This window comes from Coregonus lavaretus (assembly GCF_964263955.1).
Source record: "Coregonus lavaretus genome assembly, chromosome: 23".
Classification (NCBI taxonomy): Eukaryota; Metazoa; Chordata; class Actinopteri; order Salmoniformes; family Salmonidae; genus Coregonus; species Coregonus lavaretus.
Genome location: NC_140010.1, coordinates 42,990,708 through 43,014,512, shown reverse-complemented (window position 1 = coordinate 43,014,512; position 23,805 = coordinate 42,990,708). Strand labels below are relative to the sequence as shown.

Sequence of the window (23,805 nt, the reverse complement as noted above, 5' to 3'; positions counted from 1 at the left end):
AGATCATGTGACAGATCATGTGACATTTAAATAAAGTCCACCTGTGTGCAATCTAACTAATTAAGAACTTCTGAAGGTAATTGGTTGCACCAGATCTTATTTAGGGGCTTCATAGCAAAGGGGGTGAATACATATGCATGCACCACTTTTCCGTGATTTATTTTTTAGACTTCTTTGAAACAAGTTTTTTTTTTTTTTTTCACTTCACCAATTTGGACTATTTTGTGTATGTCCATTACATGAAATCCAAATAAAAATCAATTTAAATTAAAGGTTGTAATGCAACAACATAGGAAAAACGCCAAGGGGGATGAATACTTTTGCAAGGCACTGTACATCTAGTGTGTGTGTGTCTGTTTTTGCACGTGCGTGTGTGTGCTTGTGTCGTCTGGGTAAAACTATGACTGGCGAGAAAGTATCAGCATCCAGTGGAGGAGAAATAGATTTCCAAGGAGATTACTGTCAACCAGACCTTTGACAGACCTGTCAACCAATCATATATTACATACTGTACTTGGAGCATTGCATGGAAGTGATATTCCAAATAAATACAGGTATGTACAAAACGAAAACAAACTATACACAAGAGGACTCCAGTCTATGCTACTACACACAATTTGACCATCAGTACCTGCTGTCTATAAAAGTGATTACGACTTGTGCATTTGATATCATTTCACTTAGTATAAGGCTTCAGTTCTTTCACAATGTGATTGCCGGGCATGCATGGCTTGTTTTTCCTCTATTTTACAGCAGACTCTTTCTTTGCTTTTCTCAGTCAACGTTGTGCTCTTCGGGGATAAAAATGTTTTTGTAGTACCCCATTGCAGTGGTGCAAAACCGTTTCAAAGGGTTAAAAACATTATCTTCCCATCCACTTAAAGTAGATGGCATCTGACCACACAGCAGAAGTTGTATACAGTGCCATACCAAAGCGAATGGGGAGTAAATGACCACTTTTGTTCTATGGCTGCATTATTGTAGCCTAATTTCAGCCGCTGGAGGCCAGTCTAAAGTAAAAGGGTGTGTATATTTCCCAAGTTGGTTCAGGTCTTCCAATATTTCCACTGTAATTGCATTTCAAATCCCACAACACCTACATTATTCTACAATCCCTCCCCTCTTTTTCCGATCTTCAAAAACATCCATCTCTCTTCCTGTCAGACATTAATTCAGCTTTACATTAACGGAAGACATTCTTGGTCACCAATCTGGCAACCCTCTAGCCAATTAGCAAACTGTTTATCTGACGAGCCCCACTAAACCTGGTCACATAACCCCCCCCATTTCGAAGGCCTTCATGAGACGGTCCAGGTCTCCAAGGTTCGCAGCCTGGAAGAGCTCGGGCCGGTCCATCATGGAGAGGGCAATCCGCAGGGCAGCCCAGATGTTTGCCGACATGACTTGGTGACTCTGGCTCTGCCTCTGCTGGTTAAGGGCAGTCAGGAAGTTACTAACTGCCTCCCTAAAAAAATGAGGAAAAAGGTGAAATCAACTTTAAAAGGATAATTATGACAACTTTACTTTATCTTAAGAGATAGTTCGCTGTTATTACAATTTTACTTCATCTTAAAGGAATAGTTTTCCATTATTACAACTTCAATTCATCTTATGGGTCTGCTAAATGACTAAAATGTAAAATGTAAATAAGTAGAAAGTAGTACATGGACCGAGATATTCTGTAACCCAAAATATGGGTTTGTTTACAAACAGCTTTAAAAGCATTAACATTGTTGAGTGTAAAACAATTGGAGAGGTAGGGCCCCTGTTAGCATTGGTAGCACCCCAAAGTAAGGGATAGCTAAATGAAAAGTCTATATACTTACTTTGAAAGCAGTCTATGAACAAGGAAAGACTGTAATCAATGCTTTGGTTTTGTCAAAGTAGCCAGTCTATCAAGTAAACTTGTCATTTGGCTGAACTATCCCTTTAAACCTGTCACTTTAACAAGGAGATACTATTCCTAACCCCACAGGAAAGTAAGCCTTCAACGACATCGTTCTACAGCTGCCATGGCGCCCTTGTAGCAGCCTAAGCAGAGACCTCTAGTGCGTTTTGTAAATATTTTTTCCCATACAATCTTTTTGTTTTAAGAATGAACAATTAACATAGCTAATATCATCAGAATCAACCACAGCATTAAGACTGAAGCTGGCAAGTCATTTGTTTATTTGGCTAGCTATCTAATGTTAACGGGCTAGCTGGCAATTGATTTGATTCGAATGCCAGCCAGTGTTCGGAGGTTGAGGATGGAGTAAGGCCGAAAAGCAAGACGGCAGAGGTGTGCAGTGATAAGGATCGTAGGGAGGACAAGTTACATATTATGAAATGTGGTGTGCTTTCTGGCGCCACGTGACTGCCGTAGGATCATCTAAGTGGGTGCTTCATTTTGGTTGTAGACACGAGACACCTTGATAAGACCGTGCTGCCTGCTTGCCCCTTCCCTCAGATGACCACTCAAGCCATGAACTCTCTAATGGCTGTCCATCTCATGATGTTGTGATGTTGTTTTTTCTAAATTGCATGTATTTTTGTTGTTTTAAAGCTCTTTGAGATTCTTTATGTAATGAATAGCGCTATAAAGGTTGAATAAATTATTATTATTACTACATCTCTTACTCCTCTCTCTCCTTATCTGACTGCCCTCTCACTCTCTCAATCAGCTCAACCCATCCCAACCCCCTTGCCTACTTGTGCGCTCCCAGGTTGATGCAGCTGATGCCCAGGTTGTAGCGGGACCTGATGAAGCCCGGCTGGAGCTCCAGGGCCCGGGTGTATGCCTCCACCGCCTCCTCACTACGGTCCCCATTAGCCAGTGTGGCCCCCAGGCGGTTCCACAGCAGATAGTCCTGACAGACAACATAACGAGAATGGGTGGGGGTGGAAGGGTGTGTGTGTGTGTGCATGTGCGTGTGGTAGGTTTAGGTGTTTTTGTGATAGGTTGGTGCATAGTGTGTGTTTAGTGTGTGTCTAAGTGGGTGCTTGTGTGTCTCTGTACTATATTAATGGATACCTCAGGTCTGACAGACAGGGCTGAGTTGAATGCCTCCACAGCCTTGTCAAACTCGGAGCTGAGGTTGAACAGGACCCCAAGGCCTGTCTGGAGGTCCGGGTCCACCCCATCTGTGTTCAGCAGGGCGGCCTCCTGATACAATCCCTTCACCTCCGCCAGCTGGCTGCTGCAAGCGCGCACACACACACACACACACACACACTCACTGTGCTGACACACTGTGCACCCTATGTGCTTCAAGACAGTAACCAAAGTGCATGGATTCAGCAAGTTTAAGTAAAGTGTGCAGACATTTTAAATGAGCTCCTTCAGAAACGAAGGGCATCATTTTTTGCCAAATAGGCTCAATATGTTAAGACATTGTTACGATATCCTGAGATTGAACGAAGTCATGTTGAGACTGAAGCTGTCCTAATATGGACACTGTACATTATAAAGGCTCATATATGCTTATAACAAGGAATAAAGCAATATATCTGCAAGCTATAATTATTGTAACCAAGAGGTGGGCGTACCAAGAGGTTGGCGTATGGGGACGGCCCCTGCGCGGTGTGCCGGGGGACCCCTGCAGCAAGGGGCTCCGGCTCCCTAGCAGCAGGTGTTTGTAACGGGGGTTGTGGCAGATCCAGCGGTGCAGGGCCTCGCAGGCGTCCTGTTGCATGCCCGTGTTGGTCAAACTCACCGCCAGGGCCATGAGGGCTGGCAAGTTGTTGTGGTGGAGGTCTAGACACCTGCAGACAGGGACTGTTGTGATTTATGTGCAAGAAAGTACTTGCAAACAGGGAATACTGCTGATTGCCTATTTGGGATGTGCTGGTTTTGTCTTAGTTTTTTGTGCGCACCAGGTGAGGTCGCTCCAGGTAGGATGGGGAGAATGGATCTTCCTTGGAAAGTTTTGAAATTTTGGAATAATAAAACATATGAAAAAATCCTCTTTGTAAACAAGGAAAAGAGAGGTAGTGAGGTTTGCACAAGCTGTCTCAGTGAGTTATGCTAGGATTATAGGCCACAGGATGTATTGGTGCTGATATACATTTTAGTGTAACAATTACATTGGATTACATTGTTTAAGAGAAGTGAAGACACAGAAAAACGGATATCAGATGACATTATGTAACTGCTGTGCTGAGAAGATTTAAGTTACGAGGGTTGAATACCTACCTGGAAAGACAGAAATCTTTCAAATATGGTTTTATAAACAATATCTTATATGACAACTATAACAGTTATCATATTTTGTAGATCTTGGCGAGAGACTCAATCTTTTGCTGATGCACATAACACCCATTGAATTAGGTTATTGAGGTTGAAAAAGGTAATGGATGAGGAATTTCCTTGTAAATGATTCTGTTTGCTGTTAACCCTATGAAGTTAAACAACATAGTTGTGCTGTTGTAGTGAAGGTGAGTTGGACTCTTCCGACTTAAAAATCAGAGCTGGAGACCAGGGTTCGATCCCACCTGTGACACTGTATACATGTACAGTGAGGGAAAAAAGTATTTGATCACCTGCTGATTATGTACGTTTGCCCACTGACAAAGAAATGATCAGTCTATAATTTTAATGGTAGGTTTATTTGAACAGTGAGAGACAGAATAACAACAAAAAAATCCAGAAAAACTCATGTCAAGAATTTTATAAATTGATTTGCATTTTAATGAGGGAAATAAGTATTTGACCCCCTCTCAATCAGAAAGATTTCTGACTCCCAGGTGTCTTTTATACAGGTAACGAGCTGCGATTAGGAGCACACTCTTAAAGGGAGTGCTCCTAATCTCAGTTTGTTATCTGTATAAAAGACACCTGTCCACAGAAGCAATCAATCAATCAGATTCCAAACTCTCCACCATGGCCAAGACCAAAGAGCTCTCCAAGGATGTCAGGGACAAGATTGTAGACCTACACAAGGCTGGAATGGGCTACAATACCATCGCCAAGCAGCTTGGTGAGAAGGTGACAACAGTTGGTACGATTATTCGCAAATGGAAGAAACACAAAAGAACTGTCAATCTCCCTCGGCCTGGGGCTCCATGCAAGATCTCACCTCGTGGAGTTGCAATGATCATGAGAACGGTGAGGAATCAGCCCAGAACTACACAGGAGGATCTTGTCAATGATCTCAAGGCAGCTGGGACCATAGTCACCAAGAAAACAATTGGTAACACACTACGCCGTGAAGGACTGAAATCCTGCAGCGCCCGCAAGTTCCCCCTGCTCAAGAAAGCACATATACAGGGCCGTCTGAAGTTTGCCAATGAACATCTGAATGATTCAGAAGAGAACTGGGTGAAAGTGTTGTGGTCAGATGAGACCAAAATCGAGCTCTTTGGCATCAACTCAACTCGACGTTTGGAGGAGGAGGAATGCTGCCTATGACCCCAAGACCACCATCCCCACCGTCAAACATGGAAGTGGAAACATTATGCTTTGGGGGTGTTTTTCTGCTAAGGGGACAGGACAACTTCACCGCATCAAAGGGACGATGGACGTGGCCATATACCGTCAAATCTTGGGTGAGAACCTCCTTCCCTCAGCCAGGGCATTGAAAATTGGTCGTGGATGGGTATTCCAGCATGACAATGACACAAAACACACGGCCAAGGCAACAAAGGAGTGGCTCAAGAAGAAGCACATTAAGGTCCTGGAGTGGCCTAGCCAGTCTCCAGACCTTAATCCCATAGAAAATCTGTGGAGGGAGCTGAATGTTCGAGTTGCCAAACGTCAGCCTCAAAACCTTAATGACTTGGAGAAGATCTGCAAAGAGGAGTGGGACAAAATCCCTCCTGAGATGTGTGCAAACCTGGTGACCAACTACAAGAAACATCTGACCTCTGTGATTGCCAACAAGGGTTTTGCCACCAAGTACTAAGTCATGTTTTGCAGAGGGGTCAAATCCTTATTTCCCTCATTAAAATGCAAATCAATTTATAACATTTTTGATATGCGTTTTTCTGGATTTTTTTATTGTTATTCTGTCTCTCACTGTTCAAATAAACCTACCATTAAAATTATAGACTGATCATGTCTTTGTCAGTGGGCAAACGTACAAAATCAGCAGGGGATCAAATACTTTTTTTCCTCACTGTATATACAGTGCATTCGGAAAGTATTCAGACACCTTGACCTTTTCCACATTTTGTTTTATTCTAAAATGTATGAAATATTTTTTTCCCTTCATCAATCTACACACAATACCCCATAATGACAAACTAAAAACTGTTTTTTCGAAATTTTAGCAAAATTATAAAAAATAATAACTGAAATATCACATTTACATAAGTATTCAGACCCTTCACTCAGTACTTTGCTGAAGCACCTTTGGCAGCGATTACAGGCTCGAGTCTTCTTTGGTATGCAAGCTTGGCACACCTGTATTTGGGAAGTTTCTCCCATTCCTCTCTGCAGATCCTATCAAGCTCTGTCAGGTTGGATGTGGAGCGTCGCTGCACAGCTATTTTCAGGTCTCTCCAGAGATGTTCGATCGAGTTCAAGTCCGGGCTCTGGCTGGGCCACTCAAGGACATTCAGAGACTTGTCCCGAAGCCACTCCTGCGTTGTCTTGGCTGTGTGCTTAGGGTCGTTGTCCTGTTGGAAGGTAAACCTTCACCCCAATCTGAGGTCCTGAGCGCTCTGGAACAGGTCATCAAGGATCTCTCTGTACTTTGCTCCATTCATCTTTGCCTCGATCCTGACTAGTTTCCCAGTCCCTACCGCTGAAAAACATCCCCACAGCATGATGCTGTCACCACCATGCTTCACGGTATGGATGGTGCCAGGTTTCCTCCAGACGTGACGCTTGGCATTCAGGCGAAAGAGTTCAATCTTGGTTTCAACAGACCAGAGAATCTTGTTTCTCATGGTCAGAGTTTTTAGGTGCCTTTTGGCAAACTCCAAGCGGGCAGTCATGTGACTTTTACTGACGAGTGGCTTCTGTCTGGCCACTCTACCATAAAGGCCTGATTGGTGGAGTGCTGCAGAGATGGTTGTCCTTCTGGAAGGTTCTCCCATCTCCACAGAGGAACTCTAGAGCTCTGTCAGAGTGACCATCGGGTTCTTGGTCACCTCCCTGACCAAGGCCCTTCTCCCCGACTGCTCAGTTTGGCCGGGTGGCCAGCTCTAGGAAGAGTCTTGGTGGTTCCAAACTTCTTCCATTTAAGAATGATGGAGGCCACTGTGTTCTTGGGGACCTTCAATGCTGCAGACATTTTTTGGTACCCTTCCCCAGATCTGTGCCTCGACACAATCCTGTCTTCCTTTGACCTCATGGCTTGGCTTTTGCTCTGACATGCACTGTCAACTGTGGGACCTTATATAGACAGGTGTGTGCCTTTCCAAATCATGTCCAATCAATTGAATTTACCACAGGTGGACTCCAATCAAGTTTAGAAAAATCTCAAGGATGATCAATTGAAACAGGATGCACTTGAGCTCAATTTTCGAGTCTCATAGCAAAGGGTCTGAATACTTATGTAAATAAGGTATCTGTTTTTTATTTTTAATACATTAGTAAACATTTCTAATGACTGTTTTTGCTTCGTCATTATGGGGTATTGTGTGTAAGTTGCTGAGGATATGTTTTTATTTAATCCATTTTAGAATAAGGCTGTAACGTAACAAAATGTGGAAAAAGTCAAAGGGTCTGAATACTTTCTGAAGGCACTGTAAGTAGAAACAACTAATTTTTTTACCTCTGGAGTGACACGATGGCCGCCTGCTCGTTCTCATTCTCGGCCTGTGTGGTGCCTAGAACCTGCCAAGCCTGAAGACGCAGAGAGGGTTTCAACCATTCACCCAAACTAACACATCCAACACAGTCAAACAATACTACACCAGTACTTCCGAGCTAACCAGTACTTCACTAAAGGAAATTTTACGCACAGTTCAGACGCCGAACTTATGGCGAGTGGAACTGAATAGAAGTTAAGAGCGGGTTGGCACGGTTAAAAGCTTTGCTTGATGTACCGATTGGTTTCATACAACCGCTCAAGACTGCAGCAGACTTCCTCGTTGGTTTTGGGTCGAATTCAGGCATTACAGCAACCTCTCACAGAAGTCCTCCACCTGCGAATCCGAGACCATGATTGTGCTTCTGTTGTGGGTGAGGTAGCGAAGCAACCTTTATTTGCATGCAATTAACACATATTCATATGCATTACCATTTCTCCTGAAAGTGGAAGAACTGCTCTGGCGCACTGCATGAAACAGAGGCTTACTTCACCCGCACTAGGCCAAAAGAGAGACTGCCGAACTATCGAAAAAAATCTGACGAGGCGCACTTAATGGTTTCAGACGGCACTCTATCCCTTCTCTTCCAAAGAAAAAGTGACATTTTTTTGTTTGGTGCGGCGACATTTAGCAGATTTCTCAAGATACATTTCTCGAATGCGATTCAATAAAGTAAAATGTTATCTATTTGGTAATGAAAAGTCACCCACCTCCTCACCAAGGAAACCTTAAAAGAGTACTGGTAAACAAACATTGATAAATTCCATATTGGTCTTTCACAGTCAGGCCAACCAAAGCTGTATTGTGCTAGTAGGTTAATAGTAGACCTACTATTAAAACAAATAAATGAGACTGTTAACTGAGCCAGAAATTCACAGGTTTCTGATTTTCAAAAAAAAATTCTGGTATTCGCTCTCCAAGTCACACTTGTTTTATTAAAAAAAGAATCAACAAAATGGAATGTTCTAAGTCCATAACAATGCTTAAACCACATCGGGAGACCACATTTGAGGTCGGGGAAAAAATGCATGACATTTATTTTGTGTAGTTACGCTTTAATTCAACTGCGAAGGCACCTAGCACTGTTGTTTGGTTAGTGGTGTTTCTGTCGCACATAAAATGGAATTTGCTAAATAAATGGTCACTGGATTGACGCAAATAATCATGATATCATTCTGCCAGGTGGGCATAGGCTACTTTCTAGCTAGTTAACATTTAATTGAGAAGGTTTTTGAGAAAGCCTTTCCATCTACCAGAAGACGGTTAGCCCCATCATTAGCGTCGCTATATTTTTTCCTGTTTCTTAATTGTTTGAAACCAGGACGTTTTACTTCATATTATGAGAGATGTCTTATTTTGCACAAAATAGCCTATAGCCAAAATCCCACCATAGAAACGTGGAGGCAATTATTTGATCGACTTCCTCCTATGCGTTCTCCTGTTCTATTGGTTTTCTTTCCATTTTCTTTCATTGTCTATCAGCCAAAGGCATTATCCTAGTCATATTAGCAACTAGTGCTGAGCGATTAGTGCTTTGAGGTTGGTTCGGTTTCGGTTGGATTATTAAAAAATTGTCACCGTTTTCGATATCAGTTTTGATTAAAAATGTTTTACATTAAATGCAGTATGCATTAAAAAGAAAGGAGGACCAAGGCACTCTTCATATAATTAATTAAAATGCCTTTATTTGTACGGCATGTTCAATGGAAACAACGTTTTTTTTTTTACTCTGACGCGTTTCGGCTGCATGGCCTTCGTCAGGGAGTACTATGCATTATGTTGGTTGAATGCTGTAACAACACAAAATAAAAATAAAAATACAATCCCATGATGGTAGTGACTGCACATTACTGCTTATCACTTACTAACCATCATTTATTCACATTACTTTACTTTAATAAAATATTTCAGTTGTTGTGTATGTTACATTTGTTTTATTTGATGACTATTTTATTAGTTCTTCAAAGTAAATAAGGCATACTTTTATGAATAGCAACTATCAATAACTTAGAGCATGTATTTTCAGGTAGAGCTACCTTGCGAAGCAACTGCTCTATCTTTCTCGATCGCGCATTCTTCTGTCTCTTTCACGTAGCAGGCTTCATGGATTATGGTCAATGTAGTTCATTACCATGTTTTCTGCGCTAAACTATATAGAATATTGGCCTGCACAGTTCGGGCTTGATTGGATTTATCTTTACAGAAAATGTGCAATGTGCGCAAACGAAATGTTTTTCAAATAATTGAATCGACATAGGTCAATTAGTTCTTAATTTTTTTTTTATTAACCGAAATGTCGGATAATCGCTCAGCACTAGTAGTTGTTGCATCTTTAGATCTCCCCTTTCTACATTTCTAACAGATATTTCCATCTCTGTCCATGAAACCGCTCGCATGTGCGGTGCACATTTTAGAACGGTGTTTTCCGCAAATTGTGTTTTCGAACATTTGCGCGTAGGTCTACCGCCGTGTGCACATAGCTGCGCCTAAAATGTGAAGAAATAATAGTTAATCAACATTTTAAGCTAAACATTCTGATCTGTTCCATCAGCCTTATTCATTTATACGACGTATACCTCCATTACACTACTTTAATACGCATCATGGGGATTAAGAAATTATTATACGCAATGCCCACTGAAAAATACGTGGGTATATGGCATATACCTGTGTATACCCTCCACTACACCACTGGACTCAACAATTTTTTACCTCCGAGTCCGAAGGGTCCTGCAAAATGGCCGCCTCCAGTAGCAGGACAGCATTGTTCAGGTCTCCCGCTCTGGCCTTCTGCTGCCCTTCCTCAAAAGCATTGGGCCACTCTTTGTACGGGTTGTTGGTGTGAAAGTAGTAGCCCTGTAAATATCACAGGCATCTTTTTGAATGAATTGCATACATTTGTGTAAATAATGTCTGCATGGTCATATGAATACAAGTACATGGTTAATATTATATCATTGACAGTAGGGTATTTGCGGTATAACAGCTAATTCATGAAACAATACAAATTTATAATTTTACGATAACTGTTTCACGACTGTAGCATCAGTTGCCATGAGTATATGTGAGGTTAACGCCTAGGTATAATAACTGTCTCAGTGAGGCATTCAAATATGTGTTATTCATGGGGACCTATACAGTGTAGCTCATTCTATTACAAATCATCCAATTACATGGATGAATTTCTATAACCGCAGCCAATCAAGTTAGGCATTGTGTTCAGGGCATGGCAGCAGTGTGAACCAGTGGGACTTGAGCCCTAACTGTCCCTCCACTCCCACCACTGCCCAACACTTACACTAAGTCTCCATAAAGCTGATCATTAATGATTCTTCTTCCATACCACAAGTGTAATGATTTACTTTGACTACATATCCATAACGCATTTATTACACATCAATAAGCATTTCATGAAAGTGTTATAACAGGTCCCAATCACATTTTTAAAGGTTAGTGAAATATATCAATAGCGTATCTATAGTGCACTCATGTCATGCTATGCAAGAGGTCATATTACAATGACAATGTAAGGGTTCTACATGGAACCAAAAGGGTTCTACCTCGAACCAAAAAGGGTTCTCCTATGGGGACAGCTGAAGAACCCTTTTGGAACCTTTTCTTCTAAGAGTAACTATAGAGCTACCGTATTTAGCTCACGTTTTCCATCTAAATAACACAAACTAACCAAATGTAAACATGTCTGACAGTTGTTGGTAGCCAACTGCTGGTGCTGTCATACTATAGATAGTACAAGCCTATGGGAAAGATACGTTTTGGCCGGGACTGAGGGGCTGTGTGTGGATGGATTGTCAGATGGTCCGCGTGGGTTGATGCGACACCTCCAGCAGAATTGTATTCTGAAATCTGCTATGGGCTAGGGCATCTCGAAGATATTCCATACACCATGCTGTATGTGGCAGGGTCTACAGACAATCACGGACTACAAAAGGAAAACCAGCCACGTCGCCGACACCGATGTCTCACTTCCAGACAAGCTAAACACCTTCTTCGCCCGCTTTGAGGATAACACAGTGCCACCGACGCGGCCCACTACCAAGGACTGTGGGCTCTCCTTCTCCGTAGCCGACGTGAGTAAGACATTTAAGCATGTTAACCCCCGCAAGGCTGCCGGCCCAGACGGCATCCCTAGCCGCGTTCTCAGAGCATGCGCAGACCAGCTGGCTGGTGTGTTTACGGCATATTCAATCTCTCCCTATCCCAGTCTGCTGTCCCCACATGCTTCAAGATGGCCACCATTGTTCCTGTACCCAAGAAAGCAAAGGTTAATTAACTAAATGACCATCGTCCCGTAGCACTCACCTCTGTCATCATGAAGTGCTTTGAGAGTCAAGGATCATATCACCTCTACCTTACCTGTCACCCTAGACCCACTTCAATTTGCTTACCGCCCCAATAGATCCACAGACGATGCAATCGCCGTCACACTGCAAACTTCCCTATCCCATCTGGACAAGAGGAATACCTATGTACGAATGCCTTCATTGACTATAGCTCAGCATTCAACACCATAGTACTCTCCAAGCTCATCATTAAGCTCGAGGCCCTGGGTCTGAACCCCGCTCTGTGCAACTGGGTCCTGGACTTCCTGACGGGCTGCCCCCAGGTAGGAAACAACACCTCCACTTCGCTGATCCTCAACACTGGGGCCCTACAAGGGTGCATGCTCAGCCCCCTCCTGTACTCCCTGTTCACCCATGACTGCGTGGCCAAGCACGCCTCCAACTCAATCATCAAGTTTGCAGACGACACAACAGCAGTAGGCTTGATTACCAACAATGACGAGACAGCCTACAGGGAGGAGGTGAGAGCTCTGGGAGTGTGGTGCCAGGAAAATAACCTCTCACTCAACGTCAACAAAACAAAGGAGATGATCGTGGACTTCAGGAAACAGCAGAGGGTGCACCCCCCTATCCACATCGATGGGACCGCAGTGGAGACAGTGGAAAGCTTCAAGTTTCTTGGCGTACACATCACTGACAAACTGAAATGGTCCACCCACGCAGACAGTGTGGTGAAAAAGGTGCAACAGAGCCTCTTTAACCTCAGGAGGTTGAAGAAATTCGGCTTGGCACCTAAAACCCTCACAAACCTTTACAGTTGCACAATTGAGAGCATCCTGTCGGGCTGTACCACTGCCCGGTACAGCAACTGCACCGCCCGCAACCGCAGGGCACTCCAGATGGTGGTGCGGTCTGCCGAACGCATTACCGGGGGCAAACTACCTGCCCTACAGGACACCTACAGCACCCGATGTCACAGGAAGGCCAAAAAGATCATCGAGGACATCAACAACCAGAGCCACTGCCTGTTCACCCCGCTATCATCCAGAAGGCGAGGTCAGTACAGGTGCATCAAAGCTGGGACAGAGAGAATGAAAAACAGCTTCTATCTCAAGGCCATCAGACTGTTAAATAGCCATCACTAGCACATTAGAGGCCGCTGCTGCCTATTGAAATCACTGGCCACTTTAAGAAATGGAACACTTGTCACTTTAATAATGTTTACATATCTTGCATTACTCATCTCATATGTATATCCTGTATTCTATAATATTCTACTGTATCTTAGTCCATGCCGCTCTGTCATTGCTTGTCCATATATGTATATATTCTTAAATTCTATTCCTTACTTAGATTTGTGTGTATTGGGTATATGTTGTGAAATTGTTAGATATTACTTGTTAGATATTACTGCACTGTCAGAGCTAGAAGCACAAGCATTTCGCTACACCCGCAATAACATCTGCTAAACACGTGTATGTGACAAATAAAATGTGATTTAATTTGATTTGAGATAATTTGGCCGTTCTGTGGCTCAGGGGGAGTTTTCTATACGGCCTGCCGAGTGCAGGCTAAACTGAAATACAACGCTTCGGCCATGGATCCGATCGCGGTTCTGGTGGCATTTCTGAGAAGCCCTGGAGCCAGACTTTCTTTGGAAGGGTGGATTGTGGATTTTGCTCAATAGGAACGTTTTTATTTATTCATTTTTATCTTACTCTTAGGATCAATGTTGTCACAGTTGCTTCTTCAACTGCTATAGCTAGCTATTCTCTTCTTCCATTTCTGAATGAATTTGTGGCTATTTCTTTCTAGCTGGCAAAATAAGTGAGCTAGATGTTGTTTGTGTACTTCCATATGTCGATAACATAGCTAAGTTTGTCACTGGTATGAGCTAGTAAATATCCTAAACCTAGCCAGCTAGACAGTGATAGCTGCAAGCTAAAACCGGGGAGAGAAGGAGGATAGAATTCACTTTCTGTTTCATCTGCTGCTGGCTTGCTAATGTTCACTTAAATATGTTTTTTCATATGTAATTGATGAAATTTGTATGTTATGAATATTGTAGAAAAATGCCACTTGGTACCCACCAGCTTATCATGCACAGTAAGCTACATGCAATATGTTCCTCCACTGTGTGAGTCACAGATATTACGATCTTGCTTTCGGGGCTTTCCGGCAGTCTTCGTGGTTTTTATATGCGGGGAGCATAAATTGTACAATTGTAAACTAACAACGAATTTAGAAGTTAGAACCCATTTATCAAGTTAGAACCCATTAGTTAATCTACAGCACCAACTACATAAATATCTGAAAGGGTCAATTATTTGCTACTTTAAATCGAGTTAAGGAGGAAACCGATGCCTTTGCAGCCTGAATGGAGGATGTTTTATGTACGAGCCAGTCCATGGGGGACACAAGTGTATTACTGGCTGTGCTGACGGTGTCCACACCTAGCGGTAATACGACATTAGGAAGAACTACGCCCTCTAGTGGTCTCGGCGCTATCACTAATGTAGCTAGCTAGCTAAGCCCCTGGCACAAAGTTAACACGTTAATCGTCATAAAACTCATGAAACATTTAGTTAACAATGTTATTTCACTATTTCCATTGTACTTTGGCACATTATGAACCTTTTAAAACAGGACAAATTAAGAGACAGAAACCAGTTGATTTCGTTTTGACCATCGAGCTTCACGGCAGGAGAAAGTGGTAGCTGCAGCCCAATATGTTGACTGGAGTATGGGCAAGTTTGTGTGTCGAAAGGAAAGTAGTGGGCGTGTGGAAAGGAGTGGGTGTGTCGAAAGGAAACTAGTTGGCGTGTTGGAAAGGAGTGGGTGTGTCGAAAGCGCTCTGCTATCTATAGGTTAGACGGTTTTGATTGAGCTGTTTTTTTCCTTCAGTTTCTTTAAGTTAACACACAACTACCATACTTTGAGCTACCGTACGGCAAGAGTTTGGACTTCTGCTTTGAAGCCAGAGGATGAGTCTGAGTCGTATTTCACTGTTACACAAATAATTGTATATTTTGAGTTGTAAAAGTGACGATTGTTTATTTTTCATTAAAAGTACTGATGATGGGTGTACTGTTTCTTGTATGTGTCTTGCATGTGCTTACTGTGACTGTCACCCTGATATTGGCTACTAGGTAGCTATACTTCCCACGCCATTGCCAGTCAGTAGTGCTTGGCAAGCGGGAGCGAAGAGCACTGTGTCCCGGTGTTGTTGCCGTTCATGCCCTCCCAATTGAGTAGTAGACTGTATGTATGTATCAAGGTGACATCTAGATGGTTATCAATATTTGATATTTCTTGTGTAGGCTGCTATCCTATTTTAAATAAAATCATGGAAGGGGGAAAAATGGCCACGTTAGGTACCGCCGGCGGCGACGCCGTGATACAGCTGCCCAGTGAGAAGCACCTCAGTTCGGCAGGCACCGGTGCACTAGTCATTCACACCGGCTTATCGACGCAACAAATCTGCCCAATTAGCTGATTCCCTTTTCATACACCCACTCCTTTCGACACACCCACTCGCTGGGTTTCTTCATGGTACTCAAACCGAAAACAGATTTAATGCGTTGCTCAGTTATGTATAGAGCCATCGTGGAATGCTCTGCCACCAGAGGTTACTCAGGCAAAAAAGCAAGTTAGCTTTAAAAAACAGATAAAACCCATATTGTATCACAGCGCCTCTCCTCTTTCTAAAGATCTAATTTAACTGTACTGTATATAAGAGTATGAATATGTATGAATAGTGTGTAAATAGTATTTCTGTTGTCTCTTGGTGACTTTCCTATATATAAAACTCTTCTTTTAATGTAATATCTTATGTTGTTCTTGTCTATTACTGTATTTGTAGGTTTTATTTGGACTCCAGGAAGAGTAGCTGCTGCATGTGCAGTAGCTAATGGGTTTCCTAATGAACTCGCCCATACTCCAGTCACCATAATGGGCTGCAGCTACCCACTTCCTTGACGACAACTTCCTTAACAACAGCTCTGTTCTGCTCCGCGAAGCGCAAGAAGTATGAATACTCTGATTTCTGCGGAGGCCGGATTGACCATGCAGAGCCTTTAAGGGGGAAATGCTAGCTAGCTTTACCACCCTGTGTTAGTACGTTTTACTCATAGTTATTGCTAGGAGTCTGAAATGTGGAATTTGATTTGAATGCTTTGAAAATTAATCTTTGTCAAATCTATTCAAGAAAGGTCTATCTGAAAAATGTAAATAGTAGGATTCTTCAGCGATGTCCTCAGCAATTGTTTTCTGGAAAATTTTAATAAAATGTGCATATTTCCTTTAAAGGGATACTTCTGGATTTTGGCAATGATTCAGATGAACCAGTGGATACACTTTTTATGTCTCTGTGTGCAGTTTGAAGGGAGTTGCTAACTAGCAATAGCGCAATGACTGGAAGTCGCAAAACTACCTCTAACATCCTTCATACTGGATGCATGGTATCCATGAGTTCATCTGACTCTGGGGAAGTAGATAAAAGGCTTCATTGCATCTGCATAGAATTCATACATAGACCTTTAAAGTTGGTGTTATAGATCAGAGTGGCAAACTGCACAGTTAATTACCATGAAGTCCTTAGCTATCAATGGTTTAAGAATGGGAAAATTGATGACTACTTTGACTGCATACAATTCATAAATATCATAAAAAATTAAATAAAATCATTAAAGAGCAGCTGTAAAATAAAAGAACAGTTGGGAGGCTATATACAGAGGGTACCGGTACAGAGTCAATGTACAGGGGCACAGGTTAGTCAAGGTAATTGAGGTAATACGTACTTGTGGGTAGAGGTAAAGTGACTATGCATAGATAATAAACAAAGAGTAGCAGCAGCGTAAAAGAGGGGTTGGGGTGGGGGGAAAATGCAAATAGTCTGGGTAGCCATGATTAGCTGTCCAGGAGTCTTATGGCTTGGGGGTAGAAGCTGTTAAGAAGCCTTTTGGACCTAGACTTGGCGCTCTAGTACCGCTTGCCGTGCAGTAGCAGAGAGAACAGTCTATGACTAGGGTGGCTGGAGTCTTTGACAATTTGTAGGGCCTTCCTCTGACACCGCCTGGTATAGAGGTCCTGGATGGCAGGAAGCGTGGCCCAAGTGATGTACTGGGACGTAAGCACTACCCTCTGTAGTGCCTTGCGGTCGGAGGCCATGCAGTTGCCATACCAGGCAGTGATGCAACCAGTCAGGATGCTCTCGATGGTGTAGCTGTATAACCTTTTGAGGATCTGAGGACCCATGCCAAATATTTTCAGTCTCCTGAGGGGGAATAGGCTTTGTCGTACCCTCTTCACGACTGTCTTGGGGTGTTTGGACAATGATAGTTTGTTGGTGATGTGGACACCAAGGAACTTGAAGCTCTCAACCTGTTCCACTACAGCCCCGTCGATGAGAATGGGGGTGTGCTCAAACCTCTTTTCCTGTAGTCCACAATCATCTCCTTTGTCTTGATCACGTTGAGGGAGAGGTTGTTGACCTCCTCCCTATAGGCTGTTTCATTGTTGTCTGTGATCAGGCCTACCACTGCTGTGTCGTCGGCAAACTTAATGATGGTGTTGGAGTCGTGCTTGGCCATGCAGTCATGGGTGAACAGGGAGTACAGGAGGGGACTGAGCACGCACCCCTGAGGGGCCCCCGTGTTGAGGATCAGCGTGGCAGATGTGTTGTTACCTACCCTTACCACCTGGGGGCGGCTGTCAGGAAGTCCAGGATCCAGTTGCAGAGGGATCCTGGTCCTCTGTAGCTCAATTGGTAGAGCATGGCGCTTGTAACGCCAGGGTAGTGGGTTCGATCCCCGGGACCACCCATACGTAAAAATGTATGCACGCATGACTGTAAGTCGCTTTGGATAAAAGCGTCTGCTAAATGGCATATTATATGATATTTTATATATTATAGTGATGAGCTTTGAGGGCACTATAATGTTGAACGCTGAGCTGTAGTCAATGACTAGCATTCTCACGTAGGTGTTCCTTTTGTCCATGTGGGAAAGGGCAGTGTGGAGTGCAATAGAGATTGCATCATCTGTGGATCTGTCGGGGCAGTATGCAAATTGGAGTGGGTCTAGGGTTTCTGGGATAATGGTGTTGATGTGAGCCATGACCAGCCTTTCAAAGCACTTTATGGCTACAGACGTGAGTGCTACGGGTCGGTGGTAATTTAGGCAGGTTATCTTAGTGTCCTTGGGCACAGGGACTATGGTGGTCTGCTTGAAACATGTTGCTATTACAGACTCAGTCAGGGACATGTTGAAAATGTCAGCGAAGACACTTGCCAGTTGGTCAGCGCATGCTCGGAGTACACGTCCTGGTAATCCGTCTGGCCCTGCAGCCTTGTGAATGTTGACCTGCTTAAAAGTCTTACTCACATCGGCTACGGAGAGCGTGATCACCTAGTCATCCGGAACAGCTGATCCTCTCATGCGTGCTTCAGTGTTGCTTGCCTCGAAGCGAGCATAGAAGTGATTTAGCTCATCTGGTAGGCTCGTGGTACTGGAAAGCTCGCGGCTGTGCTTCCCTTTGTAGTCTGTAATAGTTTTCAAGCCCTGCCACATCCGACGAGCATCGGAGCCAGTGTAGTACGATTCAATCTTAGTCCTGTATTGACTCTTTGCCTGTTTGATGGTTCGTCGGAGGGCACAGCGGGATTTCTTATAAGCGTCCGGGTTAGAGTCCCGGTCCTTGAAAGCGGCAGCTCTACCCTTTAGCTCAGTGCGGATGTTCCCTGTAATCCATGGCTTCTGGTTGGGGTATGTACGTACAGTCACTGTGGGGATGATGTCATCGATGCACTTATTGATGAAGCCAGTGACTGATGTGGTGTACTCCTTTATGCAATCAGAAGAATCCCGGAACATATTCCAGTCTGTGCTAGCAAAACAGTCCTGTAGCTTAGCATCTGCGTCATCTGAACACTTCCGTATTAACCGAGTCACTGGTGCTTCCTGCTTTAATTTTTGCTTATAAGCAGGAATCAGGAGGATATAATTATGGTCAGATTTGCCAAATGGAGGGCGAGGGAGAGCTTTGTATGCGTTTCTGTGTGTGGAGTAAAGGTGGTCTAGAGTTTTTTTTTCTCTGGTTGCACATTTAACATGCTGGTGGAAATTAGGTAGAACGGATTTAAGTTTCCCTGCATTAAAGTCCCCGGCCACTAGACCCTCCAAGTGTGAGTTATAGACCAGTATGACCAACTTAATTGTGATGTAGAGGAGGGCTGTTAATGAGTTACGAAATAGTTATGACACTGAACTACACAATTTGATCCGTAAACTTTACCCTGAGGATTCAACCCTGTGGAGATCTTCATGCACCATTGACCTCAGTGAGAAGAAGAAGAAGACAAAGACGAAGAAGACGAAGACGAAGAAGAAGGTAAGTCCGGTGGGGGAAATGTCAGAAGCACACTTTTGAGAACAGCCACAATGATGACACTATGCTGTCATTGTAATGATGCATCGATTAAGATACCTAAATATGAGCTCTTGCCTAGCATGACATGAATGTGCTATAAATATGCTATGGATATATTTAATTAACCTTTAAATAATGTGGTTAGGACCTGTTATAACACGTTCATGAAATGCTTATAGATGTGTAATGAATGTGTTATGGATATGTAGTTAAAGTAAGTTGTTACCCATTATACAAACAAATTAGTATTTACCAGACCTGGGTTGAAATACTATTAATTGTATTTCAATTAGTTTAAAATACATTTTAAATTAAGTATTTAGACAAAGTTTCTTTGAAAATACAAGTAGTAAAATATTGGAATGTATTTGGAAAGTATTGACATGTATTTTAAAATACTCAAAAAACACAGAAAGGTGTATTTTCAAATACAAATATTTAAATACTATATGTACAGTGGGGAGAACAAGTATTTGATACACTGCCGATTTTGCAGGTTTTCCTACTTACAAAGCATGTAGAGGTCTGTCATTTTTATCATAGGTACACTTCAACTGTGAGAGACGGAATCTAAAACAAAAATCCAGAAAATCACATTGTATGACTTTTAAGTAATTAATTTGCATTTTATTGCATGACATAAGTATTTGATACATCAGAAAAGCAGAACTTAATATTTGGTACAGAAACTTTTGTTTGCAATTACAGAGATCATACGTTTCCTGTAGGTCTTGACCAGGTTTTTACACACTGCAGCAGGGATTTTGGCCCACTCCTCCATACAGACCTTCTCCAGATCCTTCAGGTTTCGGGGCTGTCGCTGGGCAATATGGACTTTCAGCTCCCTCCAAAGATTTTCTATTGGGTTCAGGTCTGGAGACTGGCTAGGCCACTCCAGGACCTTGAGATGGTTCTTATGGAGCCACTCCTTAGTTGCCCTGGCTGTGTGTTTCGGGTCATTGTCATGCTGGAAGACCCAGCCACGACCCATCTTCAATGCTCTTACTGAGGGAAGGAGGTTGTTGGCCAAGATCTCGCGATACATGGCCCCATCCATCCTCCCCTCAATACGGTGCAGTCGTCCTGTCCCCTTTGCAGAAAAGCATCCCCAAAGAATGATGTTTCCACCTCCATGCTTCACGGTTGGGATGGTGTTCTTGGGGTTGTACTCATCCTTCTTCTTCCTCCAAACACGGCGAGTGGAGTTTAGACCAAAAAGCTATATTTTTGTCTCATCAGACCACATTACCTTCTCCCATTCCTCCTCTGGATCATCCAGATGGTCATTGGCAAACTTCAGACGGGCCTGGACATGCGCTGGCTTGAGCAGGGGGACCTTGCGTGCGCTGCAGGATTTTAATCCATGATGGCATAGTGTGTTACTAATGGTTTTCTTTGAGACTGTGGTCCCAGCTCTCTTCAGGTCATTGACCAGGTCCTGCCGTGTAGTTCTGGGCTGATCCCTCACCTTCCTCATGATCATTGATGCCCCACGAGGTGAGATCTTGCATGGAGCCCCAGACCGAGGCTGATTGACCGTCATCTTGAACTTCTTCCATTTTCTAATAATTGCGCCAACAGTTGTTGCCTTCTCACCAAGCTGCTTGCCTATTGTCCTGTAGCCCATCCCAGCCTTGTGCAGGTCTACAATTTTATCCCTGATGTCCTTACACAGCTCTCTGGTATTGGCCATTGTGGAGAGGTTGGAGTCTGTTTGATTGAGTGTGTGGACAGGTGTCTTTTATACAGGTAACGAGTTCAAACAGGTGTAGTTAATACAGGTAATGTGTGGAGAACAGGAGGGCTTCTTAAAAAAAAACTAACAGGTTTGTGAGAGCCGGAATTCTTACTGGTTGGTAGGTGATCAAATACTTATGTCATGCAATAAAATGCAAATTAATTACTTAAAAATCATACAATGTGATTTTCTGGATTTTTGTTTTATATTCCGTCTCTCACAGTTGAAGTGTACCTATGATAAAAATTACAGACCTCTACATGCTTTGTAAGTAGGAAAATCTGCAAAATCGGCAGTGTATCAAATACTTGTTCTCCACACTGTATTTAAACCCAGGTCTGTTTGGTCCTAGGGGTATTTGAAATGTATATATAGAAAATTAGAGTTTTGTTCGATGCTGTTGACAGCAGCCATATGTTCAGATAAGAATTCAAGGACAAAGGCAACCCTCCGACATATGGAGGTCTTCACCATGGAGGATGTATAACCTATAAAAAAAACGAATTATGATGCAAATAATAACATAATGTAATAGCAATATAAATATAACAGATTTTCTTCATTTTGGGGAATGGATGTTGATATTACATACCGGTATGTTTATTGTCATATACATTTTCACAATATATTTTGGCAGAATATGGTCGGGGCATTATGTGTTATGGTAGGTAGTTATTATTACCTATCAACTGGAGTGACAACTGCAGCATTATTTTTGACGAATAAATGTGAAACACAATCTTTCAGAACAATATTTTTAATAATTCCAGGAGGAAACATATATTGACTGCAAAGAAAATAATATGAGGTAAATGTATGTTTTTAATAAGACTGTTAAACCAATGGGGGGGTAGTTGTTTACTATTCCATTACTCCCCTTTCTCCCTCCCCTCTCTCTCGCTCCGTCTCTCTTCCTCCCTCTCTCTTCCTCCCTCATTATTGTGATCTCTCAACATTTGAGCAACAATCTGTTCCAATTGAGACAATAGAGGGAGATGAGAGAGAATTCTAGATTAAGTATCAACCATCAGCGGTCTGTGTCATTTGAGGCAACACATCACTTTATCTCATGTTAGCTTTACACTACCTATACCAAATGAGTGCAGTTGTGGGATTCTTAGGTTAGTGATAGGTTGAAGATGAATTCAAGGGTTTGGTGATTACATCGAGATTACAGCTCCATGTTAAATCTTGGATTAGATAGCCTTGAGGAAGGGGTGGTGTTTTGTACCCTCGCTTGTGGTTTTAAAAGGTTAATTCTGGGAGTAATATCAGGGATTAGTATCAGGGATTATGGTTGGTAATTGCATCTCTTTGAATGGATAGACATTTTGTGAATAAATTCTGGGATTGGTGGGAAAGTTTAGGTAAATGATATTGGAACCTCTCCTGGGAGATTTTTCCAGATTAAGATTAGTGTTGAGGAAAGAAGTTGGTGTTGGATGAGTTTACCTTCTCAATTGGAGAGACGCTGGGTGGTATCGGGCCTTCATTTTCTTCCTCGAGCCAATTCCTGCGAGCCAGTTCCTCCCATTCTGCCTGCATTTTATCCCAGAACTCTGTGTCTGACTGATGAGAACAGAAGAGAAAGAGAGGTGTTGGAATTTATTTCTGCTTCACAAAGGCCCAATCTCATAATCATCAACTGGACATATCCCATTCCCATGGTCCTTGGTGACACCCTTATGGGATCTAATGGGAGCTGGATACTACAGGGTCATGTTCATTAGGGCACACTGTAGCAAACTGTTTCTCAACAGAACACAAATGTTTCATATTCTACAGATAGGATATCCCCGTTTCACTAATTATCGGTCTGTTTTCTTCCGTTTCATTCATATTGAAGACAACTCTGGTGTAAGCAATATGGTATAAACTCCACATAGCCTTCGGTGTATGTGACAATACATGTTTTAAATAAATACAATGCTAGTAAGAGCCGATAGGGAGGGTCAACAATTAAAGGGTCTAGAGAGGTAAAAGCAATGGAATAGTTTAGGATTGGGTCATTGGCTTTATGTACCATTCTCTTCCAAATCTTCAATGCGCTATTTCCACTATAACCACTATGGCTGTTCCCGACCCCAAAAAATCAATTAATTGGTAGATATTTTAAAACGTGTATTTTTCCATCTATAAACGTTTTAATAAAATCAACTATATGCACAGAGCTTGTCTGATGTTTAAGCACACTGTTTGATGAAATAATTAAGACACACAAATGACTCAGAGGGAGCCAGTGATCAAGATAAAAAAATCACAACCCTCCTACTCCTCCCGCTGCTGGCCTTCACAAATTCTGACGTTAAACACCTGAAGTTGCCGGTAAAAAGCTACATCAGGGGTTGGCAACCTTTTTCATGTGGAGTGCCAATTTACAATTTATCTTACAATTTCTACTGATCTGCGTGCCAGTTATGATTTTCTAATTAATTTTTGTGGAGCAGTTTAATTTCAATTTTAATAACATCTTAGTATCTCAACATCATTGTCATGTGGTTAATCTAAATTTTATCTAAATCGAAATGAAAATTATAGAAATCTAAAAGTTTAAATTAATCTAATGCAAGAGCACCTGCCTCTGCCAAATGAACACATTGT

The 23,805-nt window shown here is 42.5% G+C and overlaps 1 protein-coding gene across 1 annotated transcript in view; it reads right to left on the bottom strand.

Moving 5' to 3' along the window:
- Positions 1 to 1,269: 1,269 nt before the first annotated feature.
- Positions 1,270 to 23,805, bottom strand: part of pex5lb (peroxisomal biogenesis factor 5-like b) — a gene marked incomplete at both ends in the record, with an annotated part of 122,508 nt that continues 99,972 nt past the window's right edge. Inside the window, 10 exon segments of the mRNA XM_084188034.1 lie at positions 1,270 to 1,465; positions 2,692 to 2,849; positions 3,014 to 3,179; positions 3,529 to 3,767; positions 3,771 to 3,812; positions 3,816 to 3,839; positions 3,842 to 3,893; positions 7,701 to 7,771; positions 10,450 to 10,593; positions 22,657 to 22,773. Coding sequence (XP_084044160.1) covers positions 1,270 to 1,465; positions 2,692 to 2,849; positions 3,014 to 3,179; positions 3,529 to 3,767; positions 3,771 to 3,812; positions 3,816 to 3,839; positions 3,842 to 3,893; positions 7,701 to 7,771; positions 10,450 to 10,593; positions 22,657 to 22,773 — 1,209 coding nt within the window.